Raw genomic sequence first — 21,216 nt, 5'->3', positions numbered from 1 at the left:
TGCAGATGAACAGAACTCTGTAGTACAAGAAAGTTGAGAAACTTCATTGTGAAGTAGGAGGTAAGAACATAGGTTGTGATTGAAAGAGGGAGTTGACGATCATGTAGGGGACTCAGTGAGATTGACGGATAATTGGTTACTCTTCCGGATAAGTGGAAAGAGAGGACTAGGGAAACAATGCTTGAGGTTGGAAACGTGGCAATAGAAATAAGGATGGTTTTGGGATTCGCCTCGGCCTCCTAGGATAAGAGCAGAGAAGCCTAGTAGTTGGGTTGGTTCTGGGTTGTGGATTTGCCGTGCAGGTTTGAGAGAAAAAGTGGCCGAGGATGTTGAGGGTTTTGTCAATGAAAGTTTGAAGGTATGGGCTCTGGAGTGGAAGCTGTCCAGAGAGGGAAGCAGCAATAGGAGGGGCCTGGAGGATGGGGAGAAAATGGAAGAGGGTGCAAACTGGAGGGCCTCAAGAGGTAAAAGACTAATGGTGCTGAGAGAGAGCAAGCTGGCTGACTGGCTCAGCACGGGATGTTTGGTTTAGCCCCATACCTGGTGCTAACTAATCACAGGAACGAGATTTCGTAATTAGTGAAGTGGTCAGAAAGTTTCTTGGGATAGAAGAAGTCAAAGAACTGTGAGATTAGTGCATTAAGGTCACCTAGTATTATAGACTTTATGTGGAGACGCACTGGGATGGAGAGGGCCTGGATCCCAAGGTTTCTGATGGGGACAGCACTGTGGGTAGAAGGAACACAACTAGGAGATGTACCTACTCTAGGATGGCAGCGGCATTGCTGCCCGGCCCTGTCCCTGGCCTCTTCCTTACCTGGGGCTTCTGGGCAGGAACGGTTTCCACCTGAGAGGACTTATCAGAGAGCCTCAAGATGGAGGGGGGGAGCCGGCTCTCTGTGATGAGGCCAGTGTGATGAAGTCAAGGTAGGGAATTTTGTGGCCGGGGTTCTGAGACCAGGGTGCAGTGAAAGGCTTGGCCGGGAGAGGAGAAGCCGTGGGCCATGGGCTTCTCATGGGTGGAGAAACGTGGACCAGAACTGGGTGCGTGGCAGGAATGGATGAGAGGCCTGAGGAGCCTGCCCTGGGGTGACCTGCTGGAACTGGCTGGCCCCCAAGTTCCAGACAACTATAGGGATGGAGACTTTGGTGAAGATGCTTGCTGCCCCAGCCCAGCTCCGGGGACAGGCCTGACGGTGCCAGCGGGACCCTGGCTGCTCCGCGTCCCTGTAGATTTGGACACCTGTCTCCAGGACTGCACTTAGCAGTTAGCCTCCAGAGACTGAGTTTGCTTCTGAAAACTCCCTGTTCAAAGTGATTTTTGTCCAGTCTCTAATTGTTGCTGCTCCTGTTATAATTTTAGGAAGATAGTCTTTTGTGTGACTCTAAGCATGTTTTTTTTTTAACCTAGAGTTTTACATGCTCTTAATTAAAGCATCCAGACACTTCCCAGAACATGTGCAAAATTTAATCAGTTCAATAAATAGTGGCATTTCAGGATATGACCAGCTCTTTAACTTGTCCTTTATTGGGAAATTCACATGGGAATTTATACTGATGGCTCAGCTTCTGTTGTGAAGAAGACTGAGACTCTGGTCTTGGTCTCAGTGTTTTGGGTCAAAGGAGATTGAAAAAGCAGCCATTGTTCTTCCCTTATTTCTGTTTTCTAAATTACGTGTTATTTACAAGTGAAAAAAATGAAAGAATGATTTAAGCCACTCACCCAACTCGGCCAAGGGAATTGTGTGACTCATCTTCTTTCTCTCTGGCACCTGAAATATTAAGTATAGATGAGGCTCTCTACAAATGCTCATTCAATAAATGAAAAAGAGTACATTAAGTTGTAAAATGTCTGCCCTGAAAAACATATGTGCTGTTGCTGTTCTGTTCCAACACTAAGGTAAGTTTGGATTGAGTATAAGAAAACGTGCTCCTTAGACTTGAGACATTGGGACGACAGGCGGAACGGTGCTGTTTTCTGTGCTGGGAACACTTTGTCCTCTCTCTGTGCTTCCAGGTGGTTTGAAGTGTCCTGTCTGCAGCTTTGTGTATGGCACCAAATGGGAGTTCAACCGGCACTTGAAGAACAAGCACGGCCTGAAGCTGGTGGAAAATGAAGGCGATCCCAAGTGGGAGGTAACTTTGTCAAGTGTGGTTTGGATCCCTGACATTTCTAAAGCCAAGTGGCCGACCGGATAAGCCCAGGTGCTGGGCACAGACAGCTGGTCCTCAGAGCACTGGGCTTTCTGGTTGGGAAACTTGGAAATCTTTTCAAATCGTGTCTCATATTGGAGGGGTTGAATGGGGTGAGATCTGAGTCATGCTGCGACTTCTTACTCTGGGTTGTATTTAGGCTGTTTTGTGAAGGTCTGTATCGGTCTCCTTGACATTTTCACTTCTTTTATTCACAAATCCAGAGTTTCAGATATTGCATCTGAAAGCAGAATGCAAGGCCAGGAGACTCTTGCCAGGGCTCACAGGAGGCAGGAAGGGCCCACTGCCTGGCTGTAGCCCTGCTCTCCCTCCACCGAAGGCGTGGCTCCTACTTGCCATCTTTGTTTCTCCCTCAGGGATTGGAACCAGTCACCTAGCTGAAAAAAGATCTGTATTACCAAGCCAGTAGCCATTTCTCTTTTCAGATACAGGGGTTACTACATGGCCTAATTGCAGTTTACCTAAGGCAGGTTTTCTCAAACTCAGCACTATTGAAATTGTGACCTAGATAATTCTTTGTTGTGGGGGGCTGTCCTGTGCCTTTGAGGACGTTTAGTAGCATCATTCACCTCTACCCACTAGATACCACTAGCATCCCCAGTTGTGAAAACCAGATATATCACAGACACTGCCAGTGTCCCCCAGGAGTCAAAATCATCCCCAGCTGAGAACCACTTCCCTAAGGACTTTTAGAGGCATCAGCGCATCCGGTGGTTAATAGTAAGGGCTTTGAAACAAATTCAACAACAGATAAAAAAAATAACACATCATGACAGTGTGGGGGTTATTCCAGAATGCAAAGGAAGGGTGGTTCAGTAGGAGGGAATATGTTAATATAATCCATCTTAATAACAGAACTGGGAGAAAAATGAGATGATCGTCTTCAGAGATGTGGGAAAGGTATTTGACGACATTTAGCATCCACTGATAAATACATTCAGTAAAGTGGAATTTGATGAATATATGTTAATGTGAAAAACAAAATATATGTCTCTCTGCCCCAAAGCCAGCCTCTTCCTTCATGGGGAGGGAACCACTGGAGGGTTTCTCGCTGAAGTCGGGAACAAGACAAGAATGGTACTCCTTAACAGCACAGAGGAGACCTCAGCTAGTGCATTAGACAGGGCAAAGTAGATAGAGACAGAAGAATTAGAAGAGAAGAAAGGAAGCATCTGTATCTGCAGAGGACAGGATTATATATTTGGAAAATCCAAAAGAATGAATGAAAAATTACTACACACAATAAGCAGATTAAAGAATCAATATATAATAATCAATAACTTATATATAGAGAGAGGGGCTAGAGGAAAAGGATCAGAGATTTAAGTGTAAAAACAGTGATATTTCACAAATATCAGAAGAAAACATAATCTAGTTCATTTCTAAATTGAGAGTGTGGAGAACTTTCCTAATTATAACTCAAAATCTAGATTCAATAAGGCAAAAGATTGAAAAAAACTGATTACATGAAAAAAAGTCTTAAGTCTTATGGAAAAAAACTCAAACAAAGTAAAAAGAGACAAATGACAAAAAAATATTTTCAAGGGCTGGGCAGGTGGCGCAGCGGTTAAGTTCACACGTTCTGCTTTGGTGGTACAGAGTTCACTGGTTCAGACCCCAGGTACAGACCTACACACTGCTTATCAAGCCATGCTGTGGCAGGCGTCTCACATATAAAGTAGAGGAAGATGGGCACTGATGTTAGCTCAGGGCCAGTCTTCCTCAGCAAAAAAGAGGAGGATTGGCGGCAGATGTTAGCTCAGGGCTAATCTTCTTTAAAAAAAGAATAATATTTTCAGTCATATCATAGAAAAAGGATCAATATCTTTACATTATAAAAGGCTTCTAAAATAGTGATGAAAAAGATCAACAACCCAAGAGAAAAATGGGCAAGAGTAAAGAAAGGTTCGTAGAAAAAGAAATGCAAATGACCTTGAATATCTGAAAACATGATCAACCTCACACATAATAAATGTTAATTAAAACTAGACAGAGAATTTCTTATCTATTAGATTGGCAAGAATCCAAAAGTTTGATGTCATCTCTTGTTGGAGAGGCTGAGGGGAAAATGCACTTTCATACATTGCTGGTGGGAATGCAAAATGTGCCACCTCTGTGAAGGGGAATTTAGCAATATCTAGTAAAATTACATGTGCATTTCTTTATAAATTAACTAAACAAGCCAACCATTAGAAAACTATCCCAAAGTTATACTGACAAAAATGAGAAAAGGTGCCTGCACAGGCTATATGCTGCAGCACTGTGTGTGTATAGATAGATACAGTGTGTGTGTAAATACCAGTAGATAGCTGGTTCTTGGTTTTCATTATTGTACCACAGTTATGTCAGATATAAACTTTGGGGGAAGCTGGGTGAAGGGTATATGGGAACTCTCTGCACTGTCTTTGTACTCCTCTGTAAACCTAAAAATATTTCACAATAAAATAGTTATAAAAAGGGGGAATTATCTGTGGAAAACGGAGTAGACCACAAGATGGAAGAGAGAAAGAGAGAAGCTAAACTTCTCTTAGTATACCTGGCTGTGCAGATTGGACTGTGCAACCATGGAAATATATCATATAATAATAAAGAAGGTTAAGCTTTTAAAAAAGCAAGCCCTCAAAATTGAGAGTAAAATGAAATACATGACCCTAACCGTATATCAAAACGATGGCATAACTGCGCAGAGAGGGACTATCTTAAGAGCCTTAAGATAGGAATTTGATTGTTCCTCCTACTGGGACATAACTGATGGCCAAAAAGAACTGGAAAAAATTGCAGTGTTTTCGGTTATTCTGTGATGTGATAGGGTTGGTGTTGTTACTCTGAGGCTGTTGTTAGCGTTAATAACTACAGTGAAGACATCAAGTGTGTTTAAGTCCATAAGTTTATGATGCCAGGAAAAAGCTCATTAGTCACCTTTGTAGGATATTAGGGAAGCAACTCTATTTTGATAAATAAAACTCTATTTTGGTAAATAAGGGCCCAGAATCAGTTGTTCTACCTTTTCTAAACAAACTATACCTCAGTGTAACCAGAGGGTTGATGAGGACAAGTTTCTCTTTATAGAAATATTCCAGCTAACAAATGAAGATTTGGAATGTCACCATTTTGCAACCCTTGAATGATGTGATGGACCTAGCAGTGACCATCAGTTACCTGCTAACATCACAAAAACAAAAACAAGAGAGAGACAATCTGTACATCACGTATCTCCTCATGGAAGTACACATGTAACCCATGAAGTGTTCTTGCCAGAAGGGGAACCAGTGTCTGATTAAGCTTCCACGTCTGACTACCCCTTTATAGGAAATGCGGTAGACAAAGGACATGCTCAGTGATTCCATGGTGATGGAACCAGCAAAATCCAGACTGTTGGAGACTTTAATGGCAAAAACCCACCTTCCCCAACAAAACTCTAAGTGGGGAGAAAAAAGTCAGAATGGAGGGAGAACCTATCAATAAGTGTCTTATGTGACATATCAGTCAGTTCGAATGTGTGGAATTCAATAACTTCCTTAAATTTGATTTGAAGAACAAGTTGTGAAAAATGAGACAATTGGAGAAATTAGAACATCGCGTAGATATGTGATGATAATAAGGACTTACTCTTTAGCGTTTGAGTGGTGGTGTAGCTATGTTTTAAAAGAGTTTTATCTTCTAGAGATACGTTCTAAAATATTTATAGCTGAAATGATATGATTTCTGGATTTGCTTTAAATTATCCAAGGGCAGGGTGTGGAGTGTTTGGGGACACAGGAAAAACAAGACTGGCCGTGACTTGATAATTGTTGAAATTGGGTGACATGTACACAGAGGTTCCTTGTACTCATCTCTCTGCTTTTGCGTATGTTTGCAGTTTTTTGTTTGTTTGGGTTTTTTTTTTGAGGAAGATTAGTCTTGACCTAACTGCTGCCAATCCTCCTCCTTTTTGCTGAAAAAGGCTGGTCCTGAGCTAACATCCATGCCCATCTTCCTCTACTTTATATGTGGGACGCCTACCACAGCATGGCTTGCTGAACGGTGCCATATCCGCACCCAGGATCCCAACTGGGGAACCCTGGGCTGCCCAAGTGGAACGTGCGCACTTAACCACTGTGGCACCTGGCCGGCCCCTGTTTGCAGTTTCTTATAAGAAAATTTAACGAGTACGTGCTTTGGACTTTGACAGACGTTGCTTTGAATCCTGGCACTGTCCCCTATAAATGATTTGACCTTGAGCCATTATTTATTTAACTTCTGTGTCCTTAGTGTTCTCATTCCATAGAGTGAGACTAATAATACCCCAGAGGTCAAAGGATTGAGAAACACGATATATAAAATCAATATCTAGTCAATATCTAGTCCCTGGTTAGGTCCTCAGTAAATGGCAGCTGCTATGATTATTGGTGATGGTGATGTCATCAACATCACATCCTCGTCTATGATGAAATAAGTAATCCTCTAGGGTTTCAAGTTCATACTGCAGGGGTTTGCTCTCTGTTAACAAACAGACATTGAGTGCCAATTCCTGATGTAAAACCCCGTCTCTCTCGGCCAGTTGGTGCTGTTATACATGCACGCAGTAATGCCCCTCTCCTCTGAAGGCCTTGCTTCTTGCAGATGCCAACACCTTAACCAGAGCTGTGACCCCAACAAAAATAGTTGATACAAAGCCATGCATTCGACTCCAGAAGTGAGACAGCAGAGCAGCCAAGAAGCTGCACCTGGGGCGGTCACCTGTGAGTGACAAGCTGCCTGTTCCAGCAGCTGGGGCTGTGGCCTGGCTCCCAGCAATGCCTTGCAAAGAGCACATCCTTCCACAAGTGGTTGTTGCCCAGAGTTCCCCGCAATGAGAAGGAGAAGACATTCCCTGTGCATCTTGTTCTTTCACAGGCTAAGGCATTAGGCTTAGATGCCATCAGTGTCACTTAATGGTTCTTTAAAGGTAATACGCTGCTTCTCATTCATTTATGCATTCACCAAATATTTATTGGATGTCTACCACCTGTCAGGCTGGAAACACCTAAATGAACTTGGCCACTTGGCTGTAAAAGCATAACCGCGTGCTCTTCTGAACCCGTCAGCTACTGATCAGTGCTACAGAGCAGGGCCGCCTTGGCCCCTGTAAATTTTGTGTGAAGTCCTCCTTTTTGTTCTTCTTTGTTGATGGCATTTGTGCTTCCTGCCTTAGAGTTTTGCTTGCACTCCCCATCTCTTCCAGAAAGTGGTTGCTGTCAATATGTAGTGCTGTGAAAATTCTCTTCCTCCTCTTCTCTCCCTCCTCTTCTCTCCCTGAGGAACAAGGTACCTGGGAATGTAGCACTAGCTCCTCCTTTCCTTCAGGGTCCTGATTTTGCCCAGATGTATTTTCTGTGTCCAGCTTTGTTTATCATATCCTTCATAGAAAAATAAGAATGGCACGAATAATTCGGATTTATCGAGCTCTTACTATGTGCCAGGACCTGTGCTACGAGCTTTACGTGTAGGTAGATTCCTTTCACCATCTCCACTGCTGTGCCCGTCCTCGGTGGGCCACCAGGCATGAGGCCCTGGGCTCGGGGAAGATTAGAGGCAGTGCTGAGAGCAGTGGGAGGAGATGGAGGAGCCATTAGAAGAGCACATACAAGGATTTCTGAGCGTGCTAATCTCTCACTGTGAACAGCATACTCTGTTTCCTAAGGCAAGATGTGTAGCAGGAAGCTTTCCACCAAAGCTGGTTTAGAAGAGTCGAGATACTTGCAAAAAGAAGTTTTCTCTTTGGGAAGTATGTTTTTATTGGAGCAACTGATTTCTCAGGGGTGCCAGGTAAATGAGATGTTTGCAAAGCATTGCTCACGTGCATTTGTTTTGTCTTAACACGTTGTCCCGGGACTTCTGGGTAACAGATGATCTTCTGGAAGGCCACTTAGGTGACCATACGTTTCTATTTAGCCAGCAGCAGAAACTCCCGAGGAGCCCTCCACCCAGTATCTGCACATCACGGAAGCCGAAGAGGACGTTCAGGGCACGCAGGCAGCCGTGGCCGCACTCCAGGACCTGAGATACACCTCTGAGAGTGGTGAGAGGGCACACCCTGTCTCCCCGTGACATCTCAGAACTGGTCTTTAGTGGACGTGCCGAATGAATGAATCTGTGGATGAATGATGTCCATCAGTTGATCTCCCTCAGAATCACTGACCCCGTATTCTAACTGCAGAAGCGGTTCCCTTGTCAAGCTTGAAGAGCTCTGCCTGTTGAAATGTTCTAGAACAGAGCCACAGCACAGGGAGTGCTTTATGACAGTGTTGCCAGCTCTCCATCCATACTGTCCATCTAATGCTCAGAACAGTCTGTGAGAGGCAGGGCTTCCCATTCTGGCTTCGCAGACGGAGGAGGGGCTTCATTGTAAGTGACTGGCTGAGAGTCCCCCACTTTGGGGTGTTGGAGCCGGTCCTGGAGTCTAGGCTTCCTGACTTCTCCTTGGGGCACTGTCCTCATTCCAGGTTCCTCGTGGGCGTCTGTTCTAGGGGGCTCGTTCCTGGATCTGCAGGGACCAGGCAGGCAGTGCAGTGGGTAGCGTGGCTGAGACCGAGGGCACAACTGCTCGCCTTGCCACTGGCCACCTTGCGGAGGTGCAGGCGCAGGACTGCCTGCTTCCCAGTCCTTCTGAAAAGCCCCAAATCAGAATTTTTATGTCAAATGGCATGATTTTCAAATGTTAGGTCAATTTTGAAAAACAAACCACTGTGCCTGCCTAGTGGTGGTTGAGGCATTATGCTTAGAAAACATTTTTTCTTAATGCTCTTTTTAGAGTGTGAACAGAACCCAAGTTACTGTAATAGACCACGGCCCTGTTTGTATGTGGGGGACTGAGGACAGGCAAGTGGGATTAAGAGGACAGCATTAAATGGTGACAAGATATAGAAGTTAGGAAATGCCATTTTCCCCAATTCTTAAACCCCTAAACCCCAGGTTGTAAGAAAGCAGTGCAGAAACCTCCACTGGGCTGGTCGCTTTAGGGAAGATTAATTGCCAGGGCTGTACTCCCTGCCTGCCAGCTTGAGGGGCCTCAGGAGACAGCACCTCCACTTTGTGGCCTGTTAGAGTGGTGCGTTGTGCAGATGGGAGAGTCGAGGCCCCGGCTATTAAATGCAGTTCCCAGAGCTGAGGCCTGGTCTGAATTTGTCTTTCCTTCCTTCATGTTCATGTCCATGACTTCAGTGATTGCTCAGGCCCTGCAAAGGCAGCCTGTCTGTCTTTATTCCATGCAGGCGCATGTGCATGCACGTGCACACACACACACACTCACTCACTTCCTCCCTCCCTTCCTCCCTTCCTCCCTCCCTCCCTCCTTGCAAAGCCTCTGATGTCTCTTCCTAGCTCTTGGAATATGATTCAAACTTTGCAGCTCAGCAAGCCGGGCCCGCCTGTGCTGGGTCCTGGCCTCCTGCACTGCATCTCTTCCGCCCTACCTCTGAGCTGTGCTCCCCTCGGCCAGACCCTGCAGTTCTCAGCACGGGCTGCAGTCCTCAGCCACACACTCCAGTGCTCTCTGGGACATGGTGGTCTGTGCCCTTCCCCCACACAGCGTTTGTTCTGGCAAACTTGTCTTCATCTTCAGCATTCAGATTGTATGTCATCTGCCAGCAACCGACCTGACTGTTCTACAGCGTTCCCCTAATTGCCCTCCTGATACAGAACCAACCAGGTGCTGTAATAATTTGCTTACAAATCTGTCACAGTAGCCTGTGAACCACAGAAGGAGAAGGGGAGAGAGAGTGTGAGATCTGCGTCTGGATGCTCACTGTGAACCAGGTTCCTGGCTGACAGCCTTGGCAAATGGTCACTGAGGGGGTAAATGGATGAGGAAGTGAACCTCATCTCAGTAAGTTTTTAAAATAAATGTTTTATTTAGCCCTTGGATATTCAGAGTTGTTGGCTGGAGGGCACAGTTGAAACAACTCCCTTAAGAGGAGAGAGTGAGAGTGTGTGTGTGTGTGTGTGTGTGTGTGTGTGTGTGTGTGTGTGTAGGGGGAATGCGGGAGTGGTGCACGGTGAATATATGCAAGTCACTAATGTCATCATTGCCTCAGTCATATGCCAGGTCCTACCCTCTCCGTAGAACATGGAGAGTGCCGCTTCTCCCATCTTGTATTGATTGATTCACATTGGAACGTGGCCTGCAGAACGCCCGTCCATGGGGATGCAAACATTGGCAGAGACTTCATAATATTATGCTAATATGGAGAGCAGGCAGCAATTTCCTTTTTAGTGAATAAATGGTCAGGGTCAGCGTGCCGTGTTCAGGAGAGTCGCAGATGGCCGAGCAGATGGCGAGAGCGGGCAGGGCATACTCAGTAGCTGCCCTGATGATTTGGATTCCAGTCTTTTGAGATGATTAAAATAGAACCCCAAACTTAAATCGGTTTGGGATTCTAAAGCCCGCTGGTTTGATAATTGAGACATCCTTGGATGTTTTGTTCATAACTTGTGTCATTTGTCTGGCACGCTCTCATTGACCACCTACCATGTACGTGCTCAAGGGAAGCTAACTCTGCAGTTTAACGTGTTAGCTGGGGCTTCTCGGGGCTTCTGTTTGGAGAGATGGTCTTGTGTTACCAGGTTTGGACTCAGAATGTCTGGGCCGGAGCTCTGGCTCCATGATGTAACTGACCCAACGGCCCACGGCAAGCCTCTTGGCTTTTTTGTGTGGAAGTAACTAACCTATGAAATAGGTATAATATCATCACAGTGTCATGGTCTCACAGGGTTGTTTTGGGTTTTGAGATGCCCGTATAGAAAGTGTTTTGTAAGCTGTAAAGTAGCATATAGATTATTTCTGTGGTCAAAATGAGTGATTACTGAGAACCTGTGCTCCCCTGGAGAAGGCACAACTGGAGAGTGGCCTCTATGAAGGGCTGGTCTTGCATTCAGTGACCTTCAGGGCTAGCAGCCTCAGTGGGCCCCTGTTTGCTTCTTCCTCCTAAGGTGACCGTCTTGACCCCACAGCTGTAAACATCCTCCAGCAGATCATCGAGCTGGGCACCGAGACCCACGATACCACTGCCGTTGCCTCAGTGGTTGCCATGGCGCCAGGGACGGTGACTGTCGTGAAACAGGTAAAGACCCTCCCCTCCCCCTTAAATATTGTCTCCTCACGCTGCGCACGCCCTCTCTCTCTCTCCTGCCCCCTTGGGTCTTCAAGGCTTTAACTTACCAAACATGGAATTTGGAGTGAAATGGGGCTAGTCTCATGCATTTTCTTGTTCTCCCTCTGATTATCATGGAATTGTATCTTCAGTAGCTCGCTATGTGGAGGGGAGAGATGTATTGTATCTTTAAAAATTCTGGAAACTTTTCATTCATTTCCTTTCAAAGAATGCCAGAGTGAAAGTGAGCATGACATGGACACGTCTAGATGAAGAGCAGCCCTCGGTGCCTGAGGCACCAGTGAGTAGAACAGAAGGGGTGGGGATGGGGGGCACAGCCAGAGGAGCCAGGAGGGTCTCCCATTGGACGGGCCTCTTAAATATCACACATCACCTGATTGAATCAACATGGGATGACTGAACGGATAGGAAGGAAATGATCAGCTTCTGAATAAAGGTTACTCTACTTAATTAATAGTTATAGTGTTTGGCTCATTTCCTCTCCTATCCTCAGTAGAGATATCACCATATGTTAAAATGCAGTGTTTGATAATTAGATCATCCTTTTTTTCTGTCTGTACCTATCTCTCTACTATCTCTGGCTGCATTTTACAAAAGATTTGAGCAGCCTTACACACATACTTTAAAAAACAACAGTAAACCCATAATCCCAGGGCAGACTCAGGGTGTATAATTTAGAATCAAAGTTCAAGTTCATGGTGAAAATTGAAAGGGAGTTTCACAGTTATCCATTCTTTTAGTCATTCACTCAGTAAGTATTTAGTAAGTGCCTGCTCTTGTCCGGCACTTTCTAGTTGCTGGGGTTCCAGGAGAGTCAGTGTCTGCCTTCAAGGTGGTGACTCTCTAATGAGAAAAAGATAAAACACAAATAAGCAGGACATAAAGGATGTTCATAAAGGTGAACGAGTGCAGTGGGGAAACAGAGCGAGAGGAAGCGGAGAGCGTGGGTGGTGGGTGGCGGCTGTTTTACAAAGGGTTGTTGGGTAGATCTCTGATGACTGGCAGAGACCTGGGTGATGTGTGTGTTACTAGAGATATCCAAGGTCGACTGTAAATTTGTTACTGAATTTTATAACAGAAAGCAAGAAGGAAACATGCACAGTTAACAGTGGAGGGTGTAAGATTTTCTTGGCACTAACAAATCAAGATACTTCTTAATGTAGCTCTCGCGTGGGGACCCCTGAGTGGTGTGTCCCTACGACCTGCCCTTGATGAATCGGAAGTAGACTTTGCAGTGCTCACTCCGTGACTGTCCCCTGAGGTGTGCCCAGGGCACAACAAAAGCATGAAATTCAGGCTACGTAATTCTCTGGGGAATTAGTATGTTCCTGTTCAGCTCTGCATTTCTTGATCCACAGACAAGACTTAGCACATCTAGGTGAATGTTTGGACTGCGTGTTCTAGAAACCCTCCTCCATTACCGTGGTTTCTCTCAAGAGGATCCTGGACAGGAGTCCGACAGTAGCAGTCTGATGTTTCAGTCTGCAGTGGCCTGGTGTTCTGCGGTGGCTGGGAACAGAGTCGTACGCTTCCAGGCTAACCACTCTTGTAGCTTTTCTTTGTATTTACTAGATTGCAATCTTCAGATTGTCTTATAAATCTCTTTGAAACTCCCGCTTTGCATCGTGACATGTGGATTCCTGAGCTAGACCTGACGCTTCAGGAGGGGTTTATTTGGGATGGTGTCTGGAGAACTTTGGACGTTTCATACATGCTAAATCCTTGAAGAGTCATAGGAGGGTGCTACCGATTGTGATTTGCGTCTTCGACCTGGGAACTGGATTGATTTGCTGCTACTCAGGGACGTGATTGATTGAGCATCGTGGGCAGTGCGGTGATACATGAGGCTGCGGGGTTAGGATACAGCCTAGACGTTCTTCAAGGCGTTAGACTGACAGCGTGACGAGGGATAAGGCAGATAAGCATCCGGTACAACCCGTGTGAACGTGTCCGATGTGTTTGCAGTAGCAGAAGACAGTGGCACCCTTCAGAGAATCTTTTGGCTTGTTGAAGACACAGGGCTAAGAGGAGTGTCACTGTTTGACGCAGTCTTGAGTAACTGCGTTTGGAAATGTTCCCTGAGAATGCGTGTCCCAGTCATTATCCTGTCTCCCTGACCTGTCCCCTAGCTCACAGAGGCTGTGGGTAAATGATGGATGGGAGAACAGATGGACCGATGGGCAGGTGGACGTCCAACGTCCCCTCCTATGGCAAAGGATTGCAGTGTGTCAGCCTCTCCTAGGTGAAGGAATGCTGTCTGAATTCACTTGTCATCATTTAAATTTAAATATAGCTGTTTTTATTAGAAAAATAAAGTAGTTTCCATTTTTTTCTTTTAAGCAATTTCTAGTTTAGGAATTTTTAGTAGAGAAACTCTGTCTGCTTAATGAGTGTTCTTAAGCCACTTACACGTGAACTCTAGTGTGCCTGTTGGTAAGCAGTAATGCTCTCCCTCACCACGCTGGAAGGCCCTGGATGCTGCGGACTTTGTCTTTCTCCAGCTCAAGGTATCACACGTAGTAATGGCTCCATAAATGTTTATTAAGTAGGATTGAGTACACTGTGGGTTTCATGTTTTGATTCGCCAATTATTTCCTGTAGAGAAAAAAGCTGGAACACCTTGTTATCAAGTACATGCTGTATGTTGCAGGAAAAATGTTTTAGAAGCACTATTGGATAGCATATTTGAGATCTTTGTAAAGTTTTCTCTCCTCTGTATGTATCTTCCACAGAGTCAAACCAAATTCTAGGTCATACGTGAATTGATTCTGGATGTTTAAAAATTTCAAGATTTCTTTCCCGTATAAAAAAAAGGTTATATGCTCTGTTTTTAATTTTATTTTTTCTTGATTTATTAATGTAAATTTAAAAGAATCTTCCATATCATGGTTTATCAGTGATAATTGAAAGTGATTAATCTGCAGTCTTTTTGGGTTTTTGGTTTCTGACATGAAAATTATGGCAGGCCTCGTGGGTAGGCTGAGGGGCCTGGAAGGCAAAGAGCTGAGAAAAAACTGTTTCTTAAATTGTTTTCTTCTTCCTTTTTAATGAGCCATGGAAAAGATTTGGCCCATAATTCAGATCATTTAAATTTTCAGTTGGACCCGGGAATGTGTCCTCAAAGATTTCCTGTCACTTCTGTCTTTTCTCAAGTGTCAGCATTAAAAATAGATTCATGGAGAACGGAGCATTTCAAATGTTCAGAGAGAAGAATCTTTGTGTTACCTCACCAGCGCCGCCCGGGGAAAACACATGAGAATTTTGAATGCCACCGATTGTGCGTTTGTTAAGACCAAACGCTTTTCATTAAATAAATTAGTTTCTTTATTTTTCTCTCTGTTAAATCTTGGTTTTATGAGGAGGAAATTTATATTGATTAATAAAAATTGCCTAAGTAGGTTAAATGTAAGACCTACCAGCATAGGAAATATCAGAAGCATCTCTGAGTCAAAATTAGTTATTTAAAGGAAAAGACAGACATGAAAATAACAGCCACCGTCACCATTGGCTCATGACTTAATCACTCTTTGCTTTTCTTAGGGATTAAAATTTAGAGACTAAGAATAACATCTTATTTAGTAATTTACAGCGTTCATTTGGCAGACGTTTACTGCGTACCACTGTGTGTTCAGTCTCTGGGTGTGTGAGTTTCCTAGTGCAGCTGCAACAAATTACCACCAATTTAGTGGCTTAAAACAGTACAAATTTATTATCTTACGATTCTGGAGGTCAGAAGTCTGAAATGGGTGTCACTGGGCTAAAATCAAGGTGTTGACAGCTGCCTGCCTTCTGGGAAGGATTCCTTTCTTGCCATTTCCAGCTTCCGGAGGCCCCCCGCTTCCTTGACTCCTGGTCCCTCCATCTTCAGAGCCTGCCACGGCAGGCCCAGCTCTTCTCACTTCCCCTCACTCTGACCTCTGCTTCCGTTGTCACATCGCCTTCTCTGAGTCTGACCCTCCGGCCTCCCTCTTGTATGGACCTTTGTGCTTACATTAGGCTCATCTGGATAATCCAGGGTCATCTCCCCATCACAAGACTCTTTTCTTAATCACTTCTGCAGAGTCCACGTGACGTCCCTGTAAGGTAACAGTCTCACATCCGGTGATTGGGACACGCCCGTGTTTGGGGTGGGAGGCATTAACCTGTCTACCACACCGGGTTACAGGGTTGAGACAGGTCCTACTCTCAAGAGCCAAAGAGTCTGTTGAGGGAAATGATTTATCCTTTCATTCAACCAACACCCCCTGGGCTGCTTCTACAGCCAGGTGCTGTTCTCGGTGCTTGGGATATTTCAGTGAACAAGACAGGTGAGTGATAGTGTTGAGAAGCTTACCATCTAATTGAGAGAGATAGCTAACCCACATTTGTATAATAAATCAGCAAATAATGTAGTCTGTTAGAGGTGAAATGGAAAAAAAATAAAACAGCAGAACTGGTCAAGAGATCTGGAAAATGCAGACCTTAAACAGGCAGTTCCAGCTGAGAGTAATGAGTGCTCCCAGAGCACTATGGGAGCACTGGGGCATTGTCCACCTGGAACATGGGTCTGGGGTGGGCACAGGTGCCGGGCAGGAAGGGCTTTGTGGACACTCTGGTGCCTGAATAGAGTCTTGGAGGGTAGCTGGGAGTTGAGTGGGAGCAGGAGCTGGTGATCAGTGCGGGCTGACCGGAGGCAGGGGGAGGTGGCAGATGAGGCTCCCCTTAGGTTAGGTGGTGGACCCTGTTGTAACCACGGGTGGGAGGGGTTTAGGGGAGGCCCAGTTCAGGACGCGCCGCAGCCTGGTCTCTCCCTTCAACCCACTCCTCCCCACTGCTCAAAGGCCAGGGGAGAAAGGATGAGTCCAGATGGCCCATAGCTTCATGTCACTTCGCAGAGCCTGATGTCCTTCTGACTTCCTGACCTGTGTTGGCCCCTTGAAGGTGTGTTGGCATTTTTAACAAACCACAGTTTCCAAGCTCTTCCATTTAGTCACAGAACCCAAGTCGTGAATCAGCACTGAGCATTACTCCTGTGTGATGTTCAGCAGAACAACTTGCACCTCTCCAAGGCTGTCGTTGACACTGGTCACAGCCTTTGGTGTCTGGGTCCACCCGGCCAGCAGCTGCAGTGGGTCGCTTTCTTCTCTTCCTCAGGGCGTGTGTCTGTGAATAGTAAGGAGACCTTATAATCACACAGCATCTTCCTTTTAAGAATGTCAGGATGATTTAACAGGTTGCCTTTATGATAATCCAGGGTCTTTTTGAGTTAGAAAAATTTTTACTGTTTATTACTGCCAAGGCTTTACCCCTAAACAGCAGATGGGGGAGTGGGGTACATCGTGGGATGTCAGCCTTTGGGGTCTTGGGGGTGCCTGTCTGAGAGAAGATCCCTGCGCTGCATGTGAAGTGGCACAGTTCATTCGTTCATTGGTGTTGCTTTTAAAAAGCAAAATAGCCTTTCAGTGTATGTGCCATGTGGGAACCGGCTAGGACATTGCCCTGTGTACAAGGGCCCACCTGTTGTAGGTTTGGTCCAGATGAGCTGTCCAAAAACATGCACTTCGTCAAGCCCTCTTCTCTGTGACTCAGTTACCGTTCCTACTCTGCTGAGACCCAATACATTGTGTCAGTCAGCACTGTCCAGAGAAACAGAACCAGTGGAATGTGCGTGTGTGTGTTTGTGTGTGTGTATACATACACCACAAAGAGATTGACTATAAGGAATTGGCTCACCGATTATGGAGGCTGACAAGCTAAGTCCTAGGATGTGCAGTCTGCAAGTCGGAGGCTCAAGAGCCAGTAGTGTAAGTTCCAGCCTGTGGCTGAAGGTCTAAGAACCAGGAGAGCTGCTGGTGTGGTGGTGTCATTCCAGTCTGAAAGCCAGCAGGCTGAAGACCCGGGAAGAGCTGATGTTTCAGTTAGAATCCGAAGGCTGGAAAAAACCAGAGTCCCGGTTGGAAGGCAGTCAGGCGGGAGGAATTCCCTCATCCAGGGGAGACTCAGCCTTTTGGTTCTACTCATGCCTTCGACAGATTTGATGAGGCCCACCCACATTAGGGAGAACAATTTGCTTTACTCAGTCTATTAATTTCAATGTTAGACTCATCCAGAAACACCCTCGCAGAAACACCCAGAATAATGTTTGACCAAATACCTGGGCACCCCGTGGCTCAGTCAAGTTGACACAGAAAATTAATCATCATACCCGTCCACGTGCATTTCAGAGTGTGAAGGCCACTTTGTCAGGGAAAGGTTCTTGTTTATTCCAGGTTATTGTTTACTGAAATATTCAGTTGTCACAGAGGTGATTTTGATTTACAGATTTCCGGGCGATTTGGCAGCTTTTGGAAAGCATGCGTACTTTAGTAGATCCGTGTTTCTATCACAGTTGATATCTCAGTTCAAGGTTCAGGAATGAGCTCCATCTGGCAGGTCCTTGAGGGAACCACCAATGAGGAGAGGCCAACAGAGGCACAACGACCCCCAAGGGTCCTCCCCTGAGCACCAACACTCCGCTTTAATCCCAGGAGAAGAGCAACCACATTGTTCTTGCTGTACCGCCTCCCAAGGAATGAGTCTTTCAGTAGTTACTACAATTAGCACTACTCTGTTGGCAGGCCTGTATCTCTCTCCTTGTGCTTGGTTCCCTGCGTGGCCCCCTAGTATTGCCTCTCTTCCCTTCATTGTTGTCCCTCCATGTACTGGATGCTTCCAAGCCATCACCAAGTGCCCCAGTGGCAGGGAACACCAGGAACGAGCAATTAAGACTGCCTCAGACCTGCCGGCACCCTGCCCACTTCCCGCACGCAGATCCTCAGCCTGGCAGGGCACAGAATTATGCTGCCATAATCTTGTGCAAAATCCCAAGTACTCTTCCCACATGCTTGAACTGCTGATTAAAAAATACAGACATTCCAGTTTTGCCAAAAGCAACCCACCTCTGCCAGCTGCCTCACCAGGCCCTTTGTCATCCCCGGCATGTCCCCTGTGGTGGTTGGCCCTAAAGGGTGGAGCTGAGGACGAGTCAGTCGGGAGGGGAGGAGCTGGCAGAGCCTCCTTCATGGGCTCCGCGTGTGGCACTCAGACTGAGAGGCAGTTTCAGTCGCGGTTCTCGCTGGAAGACATGTTGGTTGCCAGCCAGCATTGGAATTGCTGTTTGTTATTTGTAGTTTGCTCTTTTTGCAAGGAGATGCAATCCACCTCTGTGGCTGACCACGTACACCTGTTGCCTGTTTGCAAGGAAGCACGGGTCCAGCCTGTCCTGGTTTTAATTTAAGGCCCTGAGTGATCTGGTCCCTGAAACCCTTTCGCACTGTCCATCTCTACAGGGGCGTCTGGTGGGGAGAAGCTGCTCTGCAGAAGGGACTTGTCAGGTGCAGCCTCTGCTTGGGAGAAGCCTTGCCCTGTGACCCGCCCAGGAGGGGAGCCCAGAATCGGCTCCTCCCCTCGGGGCCACATGCTGAACATTTCATGAGCCTCACAGCAAAAGCACAGGGAGAGGGCTCTGGAAAGTGAAGTATGTGAGGCTTCAAGATCCACTTTCATTATTCTTTTCAAACAATCACTCCATTCTATTAAGCTGACCGTTTAACTGCACAGCCAGAGGCCTGACAGAAGAATCCCTTTGGTGCAAGATGCTCTTGTGGTCCTTTAAAGATTGTGGTGGAGGAGGTATTGGCTGTCTGCATCGTGAAACGAGACTGCGTTGAGATCTTTCCCCTTTTCCTGCCCACAGAAAGGACTGAGCGAAGCTCTTCCTGTTTGTTACCCCTTTAAGCTCAAATAACCGGTGAGTCTGTGGAATCGTCTGTCCTTTCCTTGTTCCCACAGAGGCACTTTTGGACTCAGGCTGTAAACAAACCTCTCCCCGACCGCAGCGCTGTCCAGGTGGTGGAGACAGTGGGAGGGTCACTGTCACCTCTCTCTGTCACCTTCCCCTTCAAAACCTCATTTGTCTTCAGACCATTTGCCTGTGAGTGCACGAGACATTAGAATAGCAGATTTTTATTCTTTTACACCATAATGAAACCCCAGCATCTTCAGCGTGTCATTTATCCTACTTTCCCGTTATGGTTCTTCTGCCATTGCTGGGGTTCATCTAAGGCATCTTCCCTATTAGACTATATATCATCTTACAAGAACTGATGGTAACCGCAGTTCCTGTCTGTAACTGCTTCTGTTTTCTGTTATTCCTCATCGTGTGCTGGGAATGCCACGTCTGTTCCGTGCTTCCTGACTCGAGGGTGCAGTTACAGTTGTGATGGGTTCAAATGCCTTTGGAAGGCCCGTGCAGGGGAATCTTACATCTTTCATAGGTGATCATGTCCATCGTGTGCTACAGGGCCCCCGAGCAGAGGCCTGCACAGAGCTTCCTGACCCTTGGATGGCTACCACCAGACTCTACGTTAGCAGACGAATAGATACTGCAGTCAGACAGACGTCTCTTACCTTTTAATTCCCAGTCCTTTGGATCTCTGTGTCAAGACTGAAGTTTCCCTGACTGCTTGCTTTGTTTCCCTGCCATACAGCCTTGACTGCAGGAACCGGTTTTCAACTGCATGTCTCGGTTAGTGAGGTTTGGCTCCTGCCTAAGGACCGTTGCGGTGCAATTTATTTGATCCTGGGGCTCTGCCGACTTTAATTATATCCAGCACCTCATTACACAAACAGAGAGCCTCGTCAGATATTTTCATACTTCCCATTCCTTACAGAACCTCTGTTCTGTCGTCGCTGAATGGTGACCTTCAGCACATAGATCCAGAGACAAAAAACCATTCAGGGTCTTGGCAGTGGGTCACCCTCCCATGTCACTTAATGCCATCTCTCGTCCTTTGTGAGCCTGCCATAGTTCTCCCTTAGCCGTTGGATCTTTCTTGGTCTTTGTCTTAAATAAAACTTCTCGCAGAGATTCCTGTTGCTGATATGGTTTCTGATATTAAAAGTTGCATCCTCTGTCATAGCCCTTTCATTACTTGCTGAGCCCTCTTATCCCACAGTAGTAACTGAAAATTCCATTTCTTTGTGAAGTTTTAATAGTAAAAATAAGTTCCATGATATGTCTGTGGCCATATGGGAAATTGTCTGAAAAAACAGAGAATAAACCTTTTTTTCCTATTCCATTCTGGCGCTTTTCTTCATATAAGATATCTTTAGCAACCCCAAGGGTGTTGGTCTGTTGAACTTTGCTTCTCTTTTCTCTTCCTTTTCCTAAGCTCCAGTTTTTCTACTGTCACACCCCAGAGGCTGCAGCTCAGTTGGTGCCGTTTGCAGAATCCCGCTTGATTGGACTTTGTTGCTCTTGAGTGTCTTACTGTTTGCTGGGTGCCCGTTTCCTGACCCACGTCCTTGGCCAGGGCAGCGGGTTGTGTTTGACTCCTCCCCTCTCCGCAGCTTCACCTTGCCGGCTGAGCTCACTCAGGCAGGCTCTGACAGGAGGGAGCCGGAGCTCTAATTACCACTGGAGGAGATGTGGTCCCTGCCTTCCTTGCATCTGTCCCAGGGCGGGGCTGCTGCAGGCTGGTTCTTGTTTTTCGTTCCGCTGGAACAGTCGCCTGCATCATGCCCCGAGGAATTCACACCCCTTCCCTCGTCTGCAGTCAGTTTCCCCATCTAGTAAGTGCACACTAGCCACTCCAGTGCTCTAGCCGGCCCTGGGAGTCTGTCTTTCCGCCTGCGACTCCCCCACCCCCACATCCGATCTGTCAGCACTTTGTTCTCTCCTTGCTGTGGGCTCTCCCTTCACAACTTACCTCAGATAATCCTTCTGTCCCGTGGCTGCTGCCTCCATCTGAGCCATTGTTAACTCAAAATGTGGTTCTGGGACCAGCAGTGTCAGCCTCAGGGAGCTGGTTAGAAACGCAGCATGTCTGGCTCCACCCCAGACCTCTGGAGT

General features: G+C 46.3%; 1 protein-coding gene and 1 long non-coding RNA gene across 11 annotated transcripts in view; one reads left to right on the top strand and one right to left on the bottom strand.

The window, feature by feature from the left end:
• The window catches only part of ZFAT (zinc finger and AT-hook domain containing), a 248,322-nt gene that overhangs the window by 165,677 nt on the left and 61,429 nt on the right, over positions 1-21,216 (top strand). For 8 of the 10 annotated variants that reach the window (XR_011493397.1, XM_070481648.1, XM_014855371.3 and 5 more), the window contains 3 exons: positions 2,018-2,136; positions 8,128-8,254; positions 11,164-11,294. Coding sequence is in view for 8 of the 10 variants with exons in the window: in XM_070481648.1 (XP_070337749.1) it covers positions 2,018-2,136; positions 8,128-8,254; positions 11,164-11,294 (377 nt within the window). In the remaining 2 variants the exon portion in view is untranslated. The remainder of the gene's footprint in view (positions 1-2,017; positions 2,137-8,127; positions 8,255-11,163; positions 11,295-21,216) is intronic. The other 2 variants (XR_011493398.1, XM_014855372.3) reach the window with 1 other exon arrangement.
• LOC139039944 (uncharacterized) lies at positions 14,194-18,331 on the bottom strand. The gene is made up of 3 exons (XR_011493399.1): positions 18,263-18,331; positions 17,058-17,256; positions 14,194-16,487 (listed from the first exon to the last, which is right to left on the bottom strand). It is a non-coding gene; the product is annotated as an uncharacterized lncRNA (long non-coding RNA).

Source organism: Equus asinus, chromosome 12 (genome assembly GCF_041296235.1).
Source record: "Equus asinus isolate D_3611 breed Donkey chromosome 12, EquAss-T2T_v2, whole genome shotgun sequence".
Taxonomy (NCBI): Eukaryota; Metazoa; Chordata; class Mammalia; order Perissodactyla; family Equidae; genus Equus; species Equus asinus.
This window is presented reverse-complemented; position numbering and strand designations above follow the sequence as displayed.